We start from the raw sequence: 14,645 nt of genomic DNA on the forward strand, positions 1-14,645 counted from the left end.
GGGGGGGGGGGGGGGGGGAGGGGGTCTCGCCAAAGCTCAAACTTTATTGGGCACATTATTTCAAATGACAACAAAGCGTAAGGAAGTTTCCGTTGAAAGTGTCGCACCAGCAGTGTTTTTCACACCAGATGAATGTGGCTCCCTCGGCGCCGACACTCTCTATTTCTCTGTCGGCCCCGGATTACGGACCGGTGCCAGAACACTGGAGCACAATTCTGCTCTCCGTCCAGAAATCTCTGTTCTGCACTGACACACTCCGCCAAGGAAAAGAAGAAGAGACTGAGAGTGATTTTTTTTTTTTTTTCTCCTCTTTTAATCATTACGATTCTCTCTTCTTCTTCTTCTGCAAACACTCAGCAACTGACGGGACAACATGACCCGACTGTCCAGAAGTATTACCGCGGGTGTAATCATCTGCTCTGACTGCACATGAAACAGTGCCACATTGTGAAGCCTCTGCAAACCGTCACACAGAAAGGAAAAAAAAAAAACAAAACAAATCCCACTCTGTCCTGTTTGGTCTCTTCTTCATTATGTAACTGCATCTGATAACGTTACCTCCTTTTGAAGCCCAGGATATTGGGCAAAGCAGATAAGATGTGTGTGATGGATTAGCGTGACGTGAAGGCGTTAAGTCTCTCAGTCTGGCCGTCTGTCTCCCTGTCGATCCCTCTCTTTGTTTGCCTCCATTAAAAGATATTTTCTTTGCCATTTGTAACGTCGGGACGGTGCACAGAGACACATTGATGGGTAAATGAACATCTCAGCTGCACTATAGCAGCATGGAGATACGGTGTGGTCTGACACACACACACACACACACACACACACACACACACACATAAAACACACACACAAACACACAGTTGGCTTTCGGACCTGGCCCAGGCACCTCTCTCGTCCGCCTCGTCTCCAGCACAGAGAGCAGATATGAAGGCTGCACTCTCAGAAACATCTTTTTATCATAACAGCACGAGTAATGAAAGCCGTATGAGGCGGCTCGGGCTCCAAACATGACTAATGCTGGAACCGTGCGGCTTCGTCAGACCGACAAATATGGAACACGTCGCTCGAAAAAACATGACCTGATCTTCTGGGGTCTCTGAGGTGGAGGAAGGCCCAGAGCGCCCGACTGGCGAGCCAGACACATGCGATCAAGGATGCGATCAGATCCCTCCCGTCTCTCTCGCGCGCTATCTCCCTCACTTCCTGCACATCCCCGAACCATTATCATCATCATCATCATCATCAGATGCAGCAGAGTCGGTGAAAAGAAAATGAACCACTTTCTGGGGTCGACTCTGATCAATCCGCAACAATTACATTATATCATGCTCTCTGTGTGTGTGTGTGTGTGTGTGTGTGTGTGTGTGTGTGCAGCCAGGTAGTTGTCAAAAGTAAACGATCAGGCTCCTTTTGGTGGAGGAACCTTGCTTTGCAGCTGCAGAGCAGAAGTGCAGATCTGAGTACAGCTGCTTTGATCTGTCCCAGCTCTCACTGCCCCGCCTGGAAGGGCCCAAGTCTATAATTGGACAAAAGCAGAGACACATACTGTACTGTAGGGAAGCAGAAACAGAGGAGGGGGGTTAGTGTGTGTGTGTGTGTGTGTGTGTGTGTGTGTATCTCCTGTTCTGTCAATCAAGCTGCTTGAAAGCAAACCCCCCCCCCTTCTCCTCCTATCCGTCCTTCCCTCCTCCCTCCTCCTGCAGCTGGTGACGGTGACATCAATGGGACAAGAGAACTGAAACACCGCGGTGGGGACAAGGCGGGTGAGACGGCTGCGGTCCAATCATCAGGCCTGGCAACTGATAGCTTCCGCAAGACACAGACACCCTGGAATGGGGAGCTAAGAATAAAACTGTAATGCTGCCACCCCAAAGGTTAGAATGGAGCCACTGTCTGTCTGTCCTCTGTAAACTCTGGTTAACCCCAGCACTGCCTCCTGGAAAACGGAGCAATCTGAGCCTGTGAAGGTGGATGTTTTTTTATTTTAGTTATTTCCTAATGTTCTCTCTGTTCCTCTCTGGTCGTGTGTGTGTGTGTGTGTGTGTGTGTGTGTGTGTGTGTGTGAGGTGCTGCACAGACAGGCTGTGGAAAAGCTGAGCAGGATCAGGATAGGAAACACTCTCCCTCCCACAGCAGCGTTCGACTTTTTTTTTTTAGACACAAGCAGAAGCTGTGATAAACAAAAATGAAACAACACTTAATTTACGATTGAGCAAAAGCTTTTCCAATATTAAAGAAAAAAGAAGAAGAAGAAGACAAGAAAAAAACAGGCTTATGGTCAGTTAAAGCTCTCCGAAAAACAGCAGCGATATCTGAAACACATTCATAATGATCATATATGTACAAAAGGAAATCCAAATGTGATGCACAGAAAGCAGAGAGATGAAGGCGAGCTGAGTGTATGTACGGGGGTGAGTAGCTGCTGGATTCTGGCACGGAGTAAAAAAAAGGCTTTACTCCGAGGGGCACCAGGCTGCGCTGGGAGCTAATCTGAGCCGCGGTTCGCCACGGCGCATTGTGGAACAGGAAGAGGCGCTCACGGAGGCCCCGCAAACTCAAGCAGAGTTACACACTGGGCTGAAAGGAGCCTGGCATGGGGTACTGTCACAGAGGAACGCTGCACCTCCCTGCCAAGGAGGAGAATTAAGGCCCTGTAACTGTATGCCAGTCTGTGGTAAGAGAACCCAGCATAATAGTAAAGGGCAGGAGAAGGGTCTGTAACTGTGTGTGTGTGTGTGTGTGTGTGTGTCTCAGTGTCAGTGTTTACACCTGACTCCACCTGCAAACACCTGGATCATGGAAACTGGAGTGCAACTATAAATAAACGCAATGAGGATAAGTCTAAATAAATATATGAAATTGTAAATGGATACAGCTGGAAGTGTAGTCACACTACATCTGACGTATCGACAGAGTAGCCAGGTTTTAATGTGGAATATATTACACTAAATTACACCAGCAGGTCCTATATATATATATATATATATATATATATATAGGACACAGCTGATTTCAAGCATCTACAGAAATGAGTGTTATTATTTAACTGTGTTGTTTTGTTCCTTAGATTAAAGACACATCTTCACATTTATCCTTTTGTAAAAACGAAGATGTGGTGAAAGTGGATGATTTGTAATGAATAACAGTTCTGCTCTCCCAGGCCCACTGCAGTAATACCACACTAATTATGATAGGCTTAATACAGAATTTTAATTCCTTTAAATGACAAAAACTAAATCTAACGTTCTTGGTTTTTTTTTACACCATGAGACGTGTTTCTTTTCTTTTTTCTTTTTTTTTTTTACCAAAACGAACATACATAGTATTATCGTGATATTATAGCAATTTAGAACTAACATTATAGTTTTGTTATTTGGTAAAACAATGAATCATTCTTGTTAGAATTAAGTATAACGTAGAATTAAGTAAATATCTATTTTTTCCCACTGAGCTTCTCTCAGTGTAGAATGAGTGAATATTCCAACTATTACGTTTCACAGTGTGGATCACTGCCCTCACAGAAGAACCCATGTAGGTTTGTAAACACATCACACTACAACGTTTTCACCTCCTCTATTTTAACTCCACGATCACAGCAGGACACGTGAATAAAGCAGAGACAGAGCTGTCATAACCAGAGAAGTCGCAGCTTCTGTGTGTGTGTGTGTGTGTGTGTGTGTGATCAGTGCAATCAGACAAACAACGAAGGGAGAGCTCCTGAGTGTGTCCATTTATATGTGTGTGTGTGTGTGTGTGTGTGTGTGTGTGTGTGTGGAGAGTGGCGTTAGGCTGAGGCGGCTGCGGCTGCAGACAGGCTGACTCTCCCTGCCTCCTGAACTATCTGGGACTGGGCCAGCTGTCACTGCGCTCTCCAGACCACCACCACCACACACACACACACACACACACACACACACACACACACACACACACACACACACACCAAAAGAATCCACAGACACATACACAACACCACACTGCCACTGATACACACCAATCTCACAATAACATACACATGGATTACAGACACACGACAAACCGCCTCGCACACGCACACGTAGGCACACGCATGCACACGCAGATAAACAGGTTTGCAGATGCTTTTGTTTACAGATGGCACCGGAAAACATGCACATTTGGATTTAGACAAATTTGCACACAAATACTTGAACAAATGTACCACTGCAAACATATCTCTAGGTAAACAGAGGTTTTAAGCCTGACTGTCAAATTCTCAGAATCTCTTTAAACCAGATAGAAACATCGATCTGAAAAACATTTTTTTTTTTTTTTTTTAAAGATTATAAAGCGCAGACTGCCCCTTTAAATGTCAGAGCCGGTCGTTATCTCAGTCCTGACTGTGTTTATCGAAGCGTTGGCATCGGCTCAGCTTGGTACATAGTAAAGAGCAGGGTCTAATCTGTGACTCACATGCCAAAGTGTGTGTGACACATCACACGTTGACCCATGTGTGTGTATGAAGGACCACATGAAGAAGCTCGCTCAGTGATGTGTGTGTGTGTGTGTGCCTGTGTGTGTGTGTGTGTGTGACTGCCCACGTACCTGGTGTGTGGACGAAGTAGGCCAGGTAGAGGTCCAGCTCCTTGACCGTCACTCCAATGTGGTGCGGCTGGACACACAGGCCGTGGTTGGAGCACTGGGGCGACTTGACCAGCCGCTCCCCGTCCGTGCTCTCCAGGGGGCTGCCCTTGAACAGGATGACCATCACCAGGTCCAGCCGCCACACCTTGTCGGCCTGGCGGAGGCAGTCGATGCGGCGGATCTTACCCTTCTGGTCGGGGTTGGACAGCACGCAGCAGGGGGGCTTCTTCCCCGTGATGGTGAGCACAAAGTCCTCGCGGAACTCGGGCCGGATGTCCTTGCGGAGCTTGGCCAGCAGGCGCGAGGCCCACTTCTGCTTGATCTCTGGCTTCTCCCCCAGCAGCTCGTCCTTCACCGCGCGCTCTTCGTCCTTGGTCATCCTCTTTTCGTGCTTCTTGAAGTACTTGCGCTTACGGGCCTGCAGGTTGAACCAGGTGTACGAGAAGGCACGGACATGGGGGAGGAGGGCCTCAATGAAGGGATGAAATTCATCCTGATGAGAGAGAGACAGACGTGGTGTTAGGAGGCTGAGGAAAGGCTTTTACTTTGAAAGAGAGCATGCAAATCTTTAACATGATATTTTCAATAGAAAAAGAGGCAATAAAGTAATAAAGTCTAATAAGAATCTATGATAATACAGTGATTATATTGTTGTTATAATGGTATCAAAATAACCATAATTATAGGTTAATTTAAAATGTAATTACACAGTTTACTATAATATTTAAATTCCAAAAGGCAATTTGAATAAATATTCTATATCAAAATAAAGTATTTCATAATTATTACCATGCAGATCAAATATAAATAAACATGCAGCAATAAAAGGGAAATTAATCTTAACTGTAAGATGCAAAAGTACAATGCAAAGCCTCCGTTTTCACAAATAAACACAAAGACAACAAACAAAAAATACATAAATTCAAAATCCAAAAGCGACTGAAAAGCTGAGCCAAGTTGCGCTCCCGTGTTTCTGCTGTAAAAAGAGAAGTTATTCTGCTGTACCATAATACCTTCACTACATATCTCTGGGCAACAAAGCCCAGATCTCGCCACAGCGTTCCTGTGCCAGGGTTGCCACACACCGGTCGCTCACCACCGCCAAGCTTTGCCGCCACAAGACCACTGTTGAAATGTGCTGCTAAAAGATCAGCCATACCATTTCCTATCTCTGCTACCATGCAAAGGGAGCTCCAACCAGACTCACATTTCCACAACAAACTGAAAGCAGACAGAAATCACCACAGAAAACCACACTGCAAGAGGAAGACAGACGGCCTGGTAGTTACCATTTTGCACTCTCATCATAAATTTGGCACAGCGTTTAAAGTGAAAAAAAAAAAAAAAAAATCTCCTGCACCAGTTTTTTTTTTTTTTTTTTTTTTTTTTTTTTCCTCCCGCGCTCCCCAATGTAAAGCAAGTGCTGGTTTGGCAGGGTATGGAGAATTAGCAGATGAAAAAAAAAACTTGGGGGAGGGGGGGGGTTGTAAAAAAAATAATTAGCAGAATATGCTGCTCACTAAAAACAGTGGGCCAAAGTTTAAAACCAAAACAAAAAAAAAAAAAAAACAAGATTTTAGGAACTGAAAAATTCACTGCAGCAGGATCACAGCCAGTAGCTCATTAGACAAAAGCACAAAATGACAAAAAAGACAGATTCAAAACTTGTAGCAAAAAAAAAAAAAAAAAAATTGCTAAGGTAAAAATAGAAATGTTAACAGTTTTGCACTGTGGGAGAAGAAAAGAACTTTAACAACGGGGAGAGATGCACTTAAAATAAACAGTCCTTTGTGCTTTCCAAAAATTAAAAAAAAAAAAAAAAAAAAATCCTTGGCAAAGTGTAATTGGTAGTGGTGTCTGTTCTGATCCCTGGGCCCGGCGCAAGACTCACACACACACTCTCACACACACTCACACACACTCACACACATGCACACACACACACAGATGGGGGGGCCAGGGAGAGCAGAGCACAGAATAGGGAAAAGAAAAAAAAAAAAAAAAAAAATAGAGAGCCGAATCAATGTTGGACGAGCGCATACGACCGCTGGCAAAGCCGAGTGCTGCTTCTTTTTTCCCCTTTTCTCTCCAACTCTCTCTCTTTCTCTTTCTGTTTCTCGCTCGCCGTCTCTCGTCCTCTCCGCGTTCTTTCCCTAACCATTGCTTGAGCCTTTGCCAACACGAGTAGGGCCCACCTATTTGGCAACAAGATGCCTGTAGCCCAGCCAATGCGTTAGCTTCAAGAGCTGAAAGGGAGGGAAAAGAGAAAGAGGAGAGGGTGGGGAGGGAGGGAGGGAGGGAGGGGAAGGGGTTGGAGGGGGTGGTGGTGGTGGTGGTGGTGGTGTAGTGGCAATGAGAGGGAGAGAGAGCGAGAGCGCGCAGGAGAGAGAGAGAGAGAGAGAGAGAGAGAGGGAGCAGGTGGGAGTGTAAGAGAGCGCGCAGCCTTGTCCGACGCTGCACAATTTGCCAAATCGACAAGTTCCACTCTGACACGGAGGCAAAGTTCAGGGGAGCAAGTCTTCTCCTGCACCAATCCCAGCAGCCCCTCAGCCTGCCTCCATCTTTACTATGGCCGCCGTCGCCTCGTCTCCCTCGCACCCACCACCCACCACCCCCACCTCCACACACACACACACACACACACAAACCCCCCGCCCTCCGCTGCGCTCCTCTGCCTCTCTCTACCCCTCTCTCTGCTTGCATAATGCCACCTTGGCAGAGGATGGCAAAGAGAGGACACACAGCTTCAGAATCCCTCCAGACCCCACCACCGGCAGCTGCTCATGGGTTTACCACAGCAAACAAAGAGGGAGAAACAAACCCAGGCAGCCACACTCCTCTGACTGCACACACAGAACTGACTGACGAGATGATTTAGACGCACAAAATGCAGAGATGGTTAGAGAATTTAAGGGGGAAGGCAGCAGGCAGAGGAGACAGAATTAGCTTCATTAGAGGATAAACGGTCAGCAGGAGCGTTAGAACGTCTCCCACCAAATCCCACAACCCCGCCCCCCTCCCCCCTCCCCCCCCCCCCCCCAAAAAAAAAAAAAAAAAAAAAATTTTGCTCTCCGGCTTCCTCCCGAGTCCCCCAGGAGGGTTTCTGGCGTTCGGTCGGGGAGCGGCGACGGCTGCCATGTTGCCTCATCGAGAAGCATGTCATTCAGGGTTTGCACCTGCTCTGCAGACACGTCGTCTGAAGGCGCAAGTGCTGCTGAATCACAGACCAGGAGCCGAGGCTCCAAACAAACAGATTCACCGTGTACAGAAATCATATGACTGCTCAGTTCACGGGCTGTTCCGTCAACATCCACAACTCTGCCAACGCAACAAGACCGGTAATATCACACAGAGGCTTCATCCACAGCTGCAGGGGCGAGGAGCGAGTGTAGAGCTGAAACCCTTTTTGATTCATTGATTAGCCGATTGACAGAAAATGGAATATCAATTACCTGTTTTGATAATCAACTCGTCATTGTTGTCATTTTTTTTAAGCAAAAATGACAAATACTCTTGTTCCTGTTCTTGTTCCCTCTTCTCAAACATGAGGATTTGATGCTTTTCTTTGTCATGATTGATAATAAACTGAATATTTTTTTTGAGTTTTTGACTCATAAATAAAAAAAACCTTGAGATCTGGGAATTTATAAACGGCAACTTTTGATGGAGAAAACAATTAATAAGGAAAATAATTGTCATTATGAAAATAAATGAGTGAATTCATAAATTTCTCTCCATGTTCCGAGAAAATGACCTCAGGTGAGGTCACAACGTCCAAAGAGCCAGAGACCGGACGAGGCCAACGCTCACCAAGGTCATTGAAATTTTTATTTAATCAAAGCCACAACTGCAAATACACAAACAAAAGGCACAGGCAGAGGCACTCAAACAGTCACCACCTTCCCTCTCACCAGTAAACGTCACCGCCTCCGCTCTCTTTTCCAAACAGTCCTGAACATCAGCCTAATGAAACACCAGCTCTCACCCATCATCTGCTAACACGGTGCGGGGCGACACACCTCCGCATTCACTCTCACTCGCGTTGTGTGTCACTGACCGCTGCCAAAGTTTGATATGTGGTTTAGATAATGCAGCGAAGGAAGCCGGAGGTACACACAATCACAAATCTCACTGTGGTGAGTGAGTGTGAGTGTGTGTGTGTGTGAGAGAGAGAGAGGGAGAGAGGGAGGGAGGGGGGGGGGGGAGAGAGAGAGAGAGAGAGAGAAAGGTGCCACCAGAGTCAGATACGTTTCTGCTTCCTTCACCACCTGCAGTAGAAACATGAGGAAACTTAGCAGCAGCAGATAACTGGCACTTGAATGTGATTCCACTGTGTGTCTGCTTTTCAATAAGAATTACAGCTTTCTAGGTGACCCTGCCAAGATGCAAATAAACCACCATTCAAATGTCACTGGAATTTGACTACAAGGGGGTTTAAGTCATTTTCCTTAGCTATGCTATTTGCCTTCCATGGGCTGAAAAAAGTCACATATTTATTTTTCCAGGAATAACTGTTATGCAGATTCTCTGAAACTGCCAAAACCTGGAGGGAGGAGAGACGATCATTCAGCCTCTCCGTGGGTGAGCCATACTGTAGATTTGCATGTCTGCACTATCTGCTGCGCCACACTGGGACTATATTGTCTCACGTTCAGGTCGCTGTGTTGAAATACTAAAAGGCTTATTTAGGTTATCGAAGCAGCATAAACCCATCGTGGTAGGTGTCTCCGGGTTAATCTCCTTACCTGGAAATTAAATTAAGGCCAAATGCGCTTGGCCTTTAGCTTTAATTCGGGCTTATTATCAATTAGCAGTCGGAGCTGTCGCTGTTTTCCCCGCGATATTTTTACTAGCTTAAACTAACGACAACGACGTCTTCACCTGTTCACCTGCTCCCTGTGTTTCGTCACCTTCACCTTAAAAGCCCCAGAAAAATAAATAAATAAATAAAAAATCAGCACTGTAGCTGCGTCTGTGCGTGGTGCATTATGGGTCACAATTCAGGCCTAGGAAAAAAAAAAAAAAAAAAAAAAAACGAGTTTCACTAACAGACCGATATCCGCCCAATTAAAGTCATGGATTATTTTCCACCATCATGTCTCTGGCTGCTTCCCCTCAAACATCATCCAGGCCCCCGTTAACAGGACGAAAAACTCAAGCCAAGACAATTAAAAATGCACCATCACTTCTTCTTCTACTCCTTCTTCTCTCCCTCTCTCTCTCTCTCTCTCTTCTCATAGGGCACTTAAAATATAAATACTTTAAAAAGAGTGAAGACATCATCCACGCAGTCTGCCAGGAATAACATGGAAATGAAAAGAGCTGGAAAGAAGAAGAAGAAGAAGAAGAAAAAAAAAAAAAAAAAAAAAAAAAAAAAAAAGACGGGCTGGCATTCCCGCCAGCGACATTTGTGCTGCACCGTTACTAAAACCCGCCGTCAATTAATATCAGCAGAGGAAACACGAAACACATGCAAATATGTATTGGAAATGGAGTCTGTCAAGCAAATGAGCCACACTCTCCTGTAAGACCCCAAATGACCCGTGAAAATGCCAGATTCTTTTTTATTTTTATTATTTTTTTGCTGTGTTAAAACCTGGAGGAACCTGTTTTGTTAGATTTTTATTTATTATTACAGTCATTATTATTTATATAAAGGTGTGAGGATATTTAAAATAAACCTAAATAAACCTCAATATTAAAATGTGTGTTGTTATAATATTTAAAAAAAAAAAAAAAATCAAAAGATCACAATTCAAGCTCTTCCACTGCAAAAGCGTCGATTTCATTCTCATAAAAAACTGCTGCATATAAAACCTTCAGCTGAGTTTAAACAGTCTATGACTAGAAACACAAAAGAAATGATTTTCAAGTCCGTTATTTTCCAATTCTCCGCACGTCTGACCGAGACTGTGGAGTTGGCTGCCAACTTCAGATTAACTCTTTCAGCGAGGAGAGAAAAGGTTCTTTTACTCTGAAAAACCCAGTTTGACTCATCAATGCGCCCGCGAGACCCTCTGCGTTTTAATCTCTGTTTGAATAATCCATCATTTCAAATAGATGATATCTTGGGGTTTTTTTTATTACTTTGAATGAATAGCATTTAAAAATGATCCTATTGTGATCCATTATTAGTTGCTATTAGGCGATTTAACACCATCATAATTTACATTTTATCTTATATTAAAGCTGTAGAAACATTACAATAAATATTTTTGCCAATTATTTTTAATTCAGCTTCAGTATAAGCTTTTGTTCTCCATGTAAAATGGAGCATGTCTATGGGTTGATAGGAAAATCACTTATCAAATATACTTTTTTTGTTTTCTGACATGTTTGCATGTTGAATGAAAATACAGCAATGAGTGAATAAATAGAGTTAACATAGCAGGAAGCAGGAGGCCGGCCTGTCCATGTAAGAAGTAAAAGTCCCTCATCACATCACTAAATACATGTAAAATGAAGGCAAATAAAATGTGTGCAATTAAAATGTCAGAACAATTACAAGTATCCTTTTGTTTTTTACAGGCAGCAGTGACGGACTTTCCAGGAAATGATGGAGGTAAAAGTGAGCTTTGCTTTAAAGTCCAGATCCTCAAGCCAAATAATCAAAATGTTGGCACAGAGAAATGCTTTTTTTTTTTTTTTTTTTTTGTTATGAAAAATCTTTGGCTTGAATGTTTTGTTTTCCAACCAACATTGATCATCTAAACAATTTCAGCCCTTTTGAATTCCCAGAACATGAACAATTGACATGATTTGTCTATATCACTCGTAAATGTTTAACTTCAGAAACACGAACCAAACTCGGGCGGTGATAAAAGTCTCTTCCTGTCTCTGACCCAGCAGCAGGCCCCTCTGCCCTGCTTTGTCCTGCTCTGTCCTGTGGTAGATGACCTCGCCGAGGCCACGCTGCATCTCATTAGACCAATTAAACCACGGTCTGCATAACCCGAGGGCCTCCCGGCCGCCTGGCCCTTCATTAGCGCAGGCTCTGTGCTGCCGGGGCTCGGCTCTGTCCTCTCCTGCCCAACTGAGCGTCCCTGACCCCGGACGGAGCCCGACACCGGCTCCCCCTGACCTCGGCTCAGACCGCTGACAGAGAGCCAGGGCGGAGGAAGGTGGCGGAGGAGACACGGTGAGGAGGGGCAGAGACGAGAGGTAAAGAGATTCAGTCATATAGAGGCAGGTGAAGGTGAAGAGGGTGCAGACAATTAATCAGTGACCTCTTCAAAACAAAGCATTTTGATTCACCCAGGTGGATATTTATCAAAAACTGGTCTCGTATCATTTTTAACCTCAGTGAAAGTTTCTACCAAATTATGAAACTTTCTAAAGTGACCATTTAGGGAACTTACACATCAGCAGGTAGCAGGTGTGTCCACTGGTTTCACCCTAAACTAACCAAACACTTGCCCAGATGCTACAGAGAGCTCGTCTTCTTTAGCCTGCTGTGGTTTTGTACTGTAATCTGAACAAGCTACAGTTGCTGCCGCATGACCCTCCATAGTTATCACACACAGTAATCATTCCTGTTAATCATTAGAAACAGAGAGGGGGTGGGGGGTGGGGGGGTGCCTAGGATTAAAATTTAAAGACAGGGGAAAAAGTCCCCACACTCTGCGGCGAGCAAGTGATGCGTAAAGATCCACGGAGCTCGGCGCCCTGCGTCGGTTGCACTTATCTAAGTTTACAAACCAGCACGTTACTATGTGTGAAAAATCTGCAAGCAATTTGCGGTGGCTGCGTGCTAACGTGCCCAGGGTGGGCCTTTTATGTGTGTGTGTGTGTGTGTGTGTGTGTGTGTGTGTGTGTGTGGGGTGGTGGGGGTGGAGGTGGAGGGGACCAGCCGAGGAAGAGGCACGCACGGCACATTCCAGTCCCACAAAGGGGCTCTGCTGCCTGGCTGCACTGCAAAACACACTGGGCCCTTCCGAACCTCTGGGTCTGGAGCAACTTGTTCAGCCCCAGAAACTACCACCAGTATCAGCCACTATGTTCCATCTGTCAGCAGGCAGCTCGACACGGAGGCCCCGCTTCCAGCAAGTCCAGATTCAAATCGAAACTACGTAACGCAGACATGAATTCACAGGAGAAACGGCGCAGGTTTTGTGTGCTGCTGTTGTGTTTCTGTGATACTCTTTAGCGATTTCACATAAATTAACATTGGTTCCTGCCTGAGGAGGTGTAACGCGTGTTGAGACACGCAGACGTTCTTGGATGAAGACAGTAGTATTGATGAGTGGGGAGGGAGGGGTGGAGGAACACACTGACATATATTATACATCCAAGCCTAACACAGCCTGTGGTGATCACGCTGATTATCGAGATGGATCACGGTGCGGCTCTGAACTCACCTACACAATCAGAGCTGACCTCTGCGCAGCCTGAAAGCCTCATGCCACCACACACTACTTCCTCGCACACACACAAACACTCACGTACACACAAAAAACAAAACCCTCTTCCCTCAGCCGCCTGCCGCTGTCTAGAAAGAATGTGCTGCTGGATGAAGGAACCGCCCTGCGTCTCACTAATGTGTATGTGTGAGTGTGTGTGTGTGTGTGTGTGCACGTGAGCGACTGGCCGTGCCGGGGCAGGCCGACTCAGCACCACAACAGCCATGACTGAGTGTTTTCTCACTGTGCCAGCCAACACACTACACCGCTGCTGCTGCTGCTGCTGCTCACGCTGCTGCCAGTGCAGACTGAGCTGAGTGACGGTGATACCGACACCGACCACACTTCAACTTTTTTGTTGTTTTGTTGTTTGTGCCTCAGCTCTTATAGATTTAAATCTAACTATCTAAACTGGTAAAATTGAAAAAGGAAAAAAAAAAATAAAAAAAATACACAATCTCGCCAACCAAGATCCAAATAATGCGCCTGCCAAACTGTTTGGTAGAGGAGACAAACTTAGAAAAAGCAGCCAGCTTTTAGCAGCATTTGGCTGGTGGCGGGTGTTAATTTTCTACCCTGGTAAAAACCAGCTCTGTAATCAGTAAACACGGTGCGCCTGGCCTGCGACAAAGAAATGCATTTAGCAAATTCATTCTCTTTGATCCTGCATTCCTATTTTGGTTCGATGGAAGGTGATACATTTTTGATGAAACACTGGAAATGAGAGATGATATCATTTTTAACAGTATAAGCAGCGAGCGGCTGGTAGCCTTCGCTCCATGCCACATTTCCTTTGATCCGGACGGGCCTGGTTGACATACATCACAGAGAATTACAAGCACATTGATTTATCAATAGGCTCAAAGCAGAGGGATGTTACACCATAACCCCTCTTATGCAGAGATCCCTTTGCAGAATTAGAATTTCAACACGGCCTGAAAATGAAAAGGATCCTCAGGTTCATGTGTTAACTTGCCGCTTAACAAAGCTGTAGGGCTTTACTCCTCTTTTCAAAAAGATGAGTGTGAAATACGAAAGTCGGCCTTTCACACACTGTTGGGAGAAGAAAGTGAGCTGAGACAACACGACTGAGCATTTCAAGCCCGAGACGTGTATTGCAATCGAGCAGAACGCCGGCGTTTTTGAAGGTAAACCTGACTGCAAACAGTTTGGTTGCACTTAAGGAAATCTGACAAGAGTCCTCTTGATTCTCTGCAACACACAGATTAAGGATCAGTTTCACTGTTTGGACGATGCAGTTGCACTTGGCTTCTGCGAGGTTTGAGCTTCGTGTCGTTAATGAGAAATACAGCTTTGTCTCCACCCTCCTCTCACCAGGTGCACGGTGTTCGGGTTCATGCTGATTTATGAGCATAAGCGCCGTATTGTCACTCCTACAGCCTTTGAAGTCCGATTATATACTGTCATAGAGCGTCATAATACATTAGAAAACATAATCTTAAAGAAAAATGACGCTCCTTTTGACCTGAGCTTCAGTTCTCCAGCACTTCTGGTTCTGATTAACGCTGCTTCAAATAAACAGGTTTTGCCTTTTGACTGTGAACCTGTGTTTGAAAGCATCGTCTCATCCCATATGAACACGGAGGTTTTACATTATTGCACAGAGCGAGGACTGTG

General features: G+C 45.2%; 1 protein-coding gene across 3 annotated transcripts in view; it reads right to left on the reverse strand.

The window, feature by feature from the left end:
• LOC111223673 (nuclear factor 1 X-type-like) overlaps positions 1 to 5,829 on the reverse strand; it is a 97,787-nt gene extending 91,958 nt beyond the window's left edge. For all 3 annotated transcript variants that reach the window (XM_022747907.1, XM_022747909.1, XM_022747906.1), the window contains exons 1-2: positions 5,622 to 5,829; positions 4,570 to 5,101 (exon numbers count right to left, since the gene is read on the reverse strand). In XM_022747907.1, the coding sequence (XP_022603628.1) occupies positions 4,570 to 5,101; positions 5,622 to 5,789 (700 nt within the window). In that variant the 5' untranslated portion in view covers positions 5,790 to 5,829. The remainder of the gene's footprint in view (positions 1 to 4,569; positions 5,102 to 5,621) is intronic.
• Between the last annotated feature and the right edge of the window lie 8,816 nt (positions 5,830 to 14,645).

The sequence above is a fragment of the Seriola dumerili genome, unplaced genomic scaffold (genome assembly GCF_002260705.1).
Source record: "Seriola dumerili isolate Sdu_G_001 unplaced genomic scaffold, Sdu_1.0 BDQW01000113.1, whole genome shotgun sequence".
Taxonomy (NCBI): domain Eukaryota; kingdom Metazoa; phylum Chordata; class Actinopteri; order Carangiformes; family Carangidae; genus Seriola; species Seriola dumerili.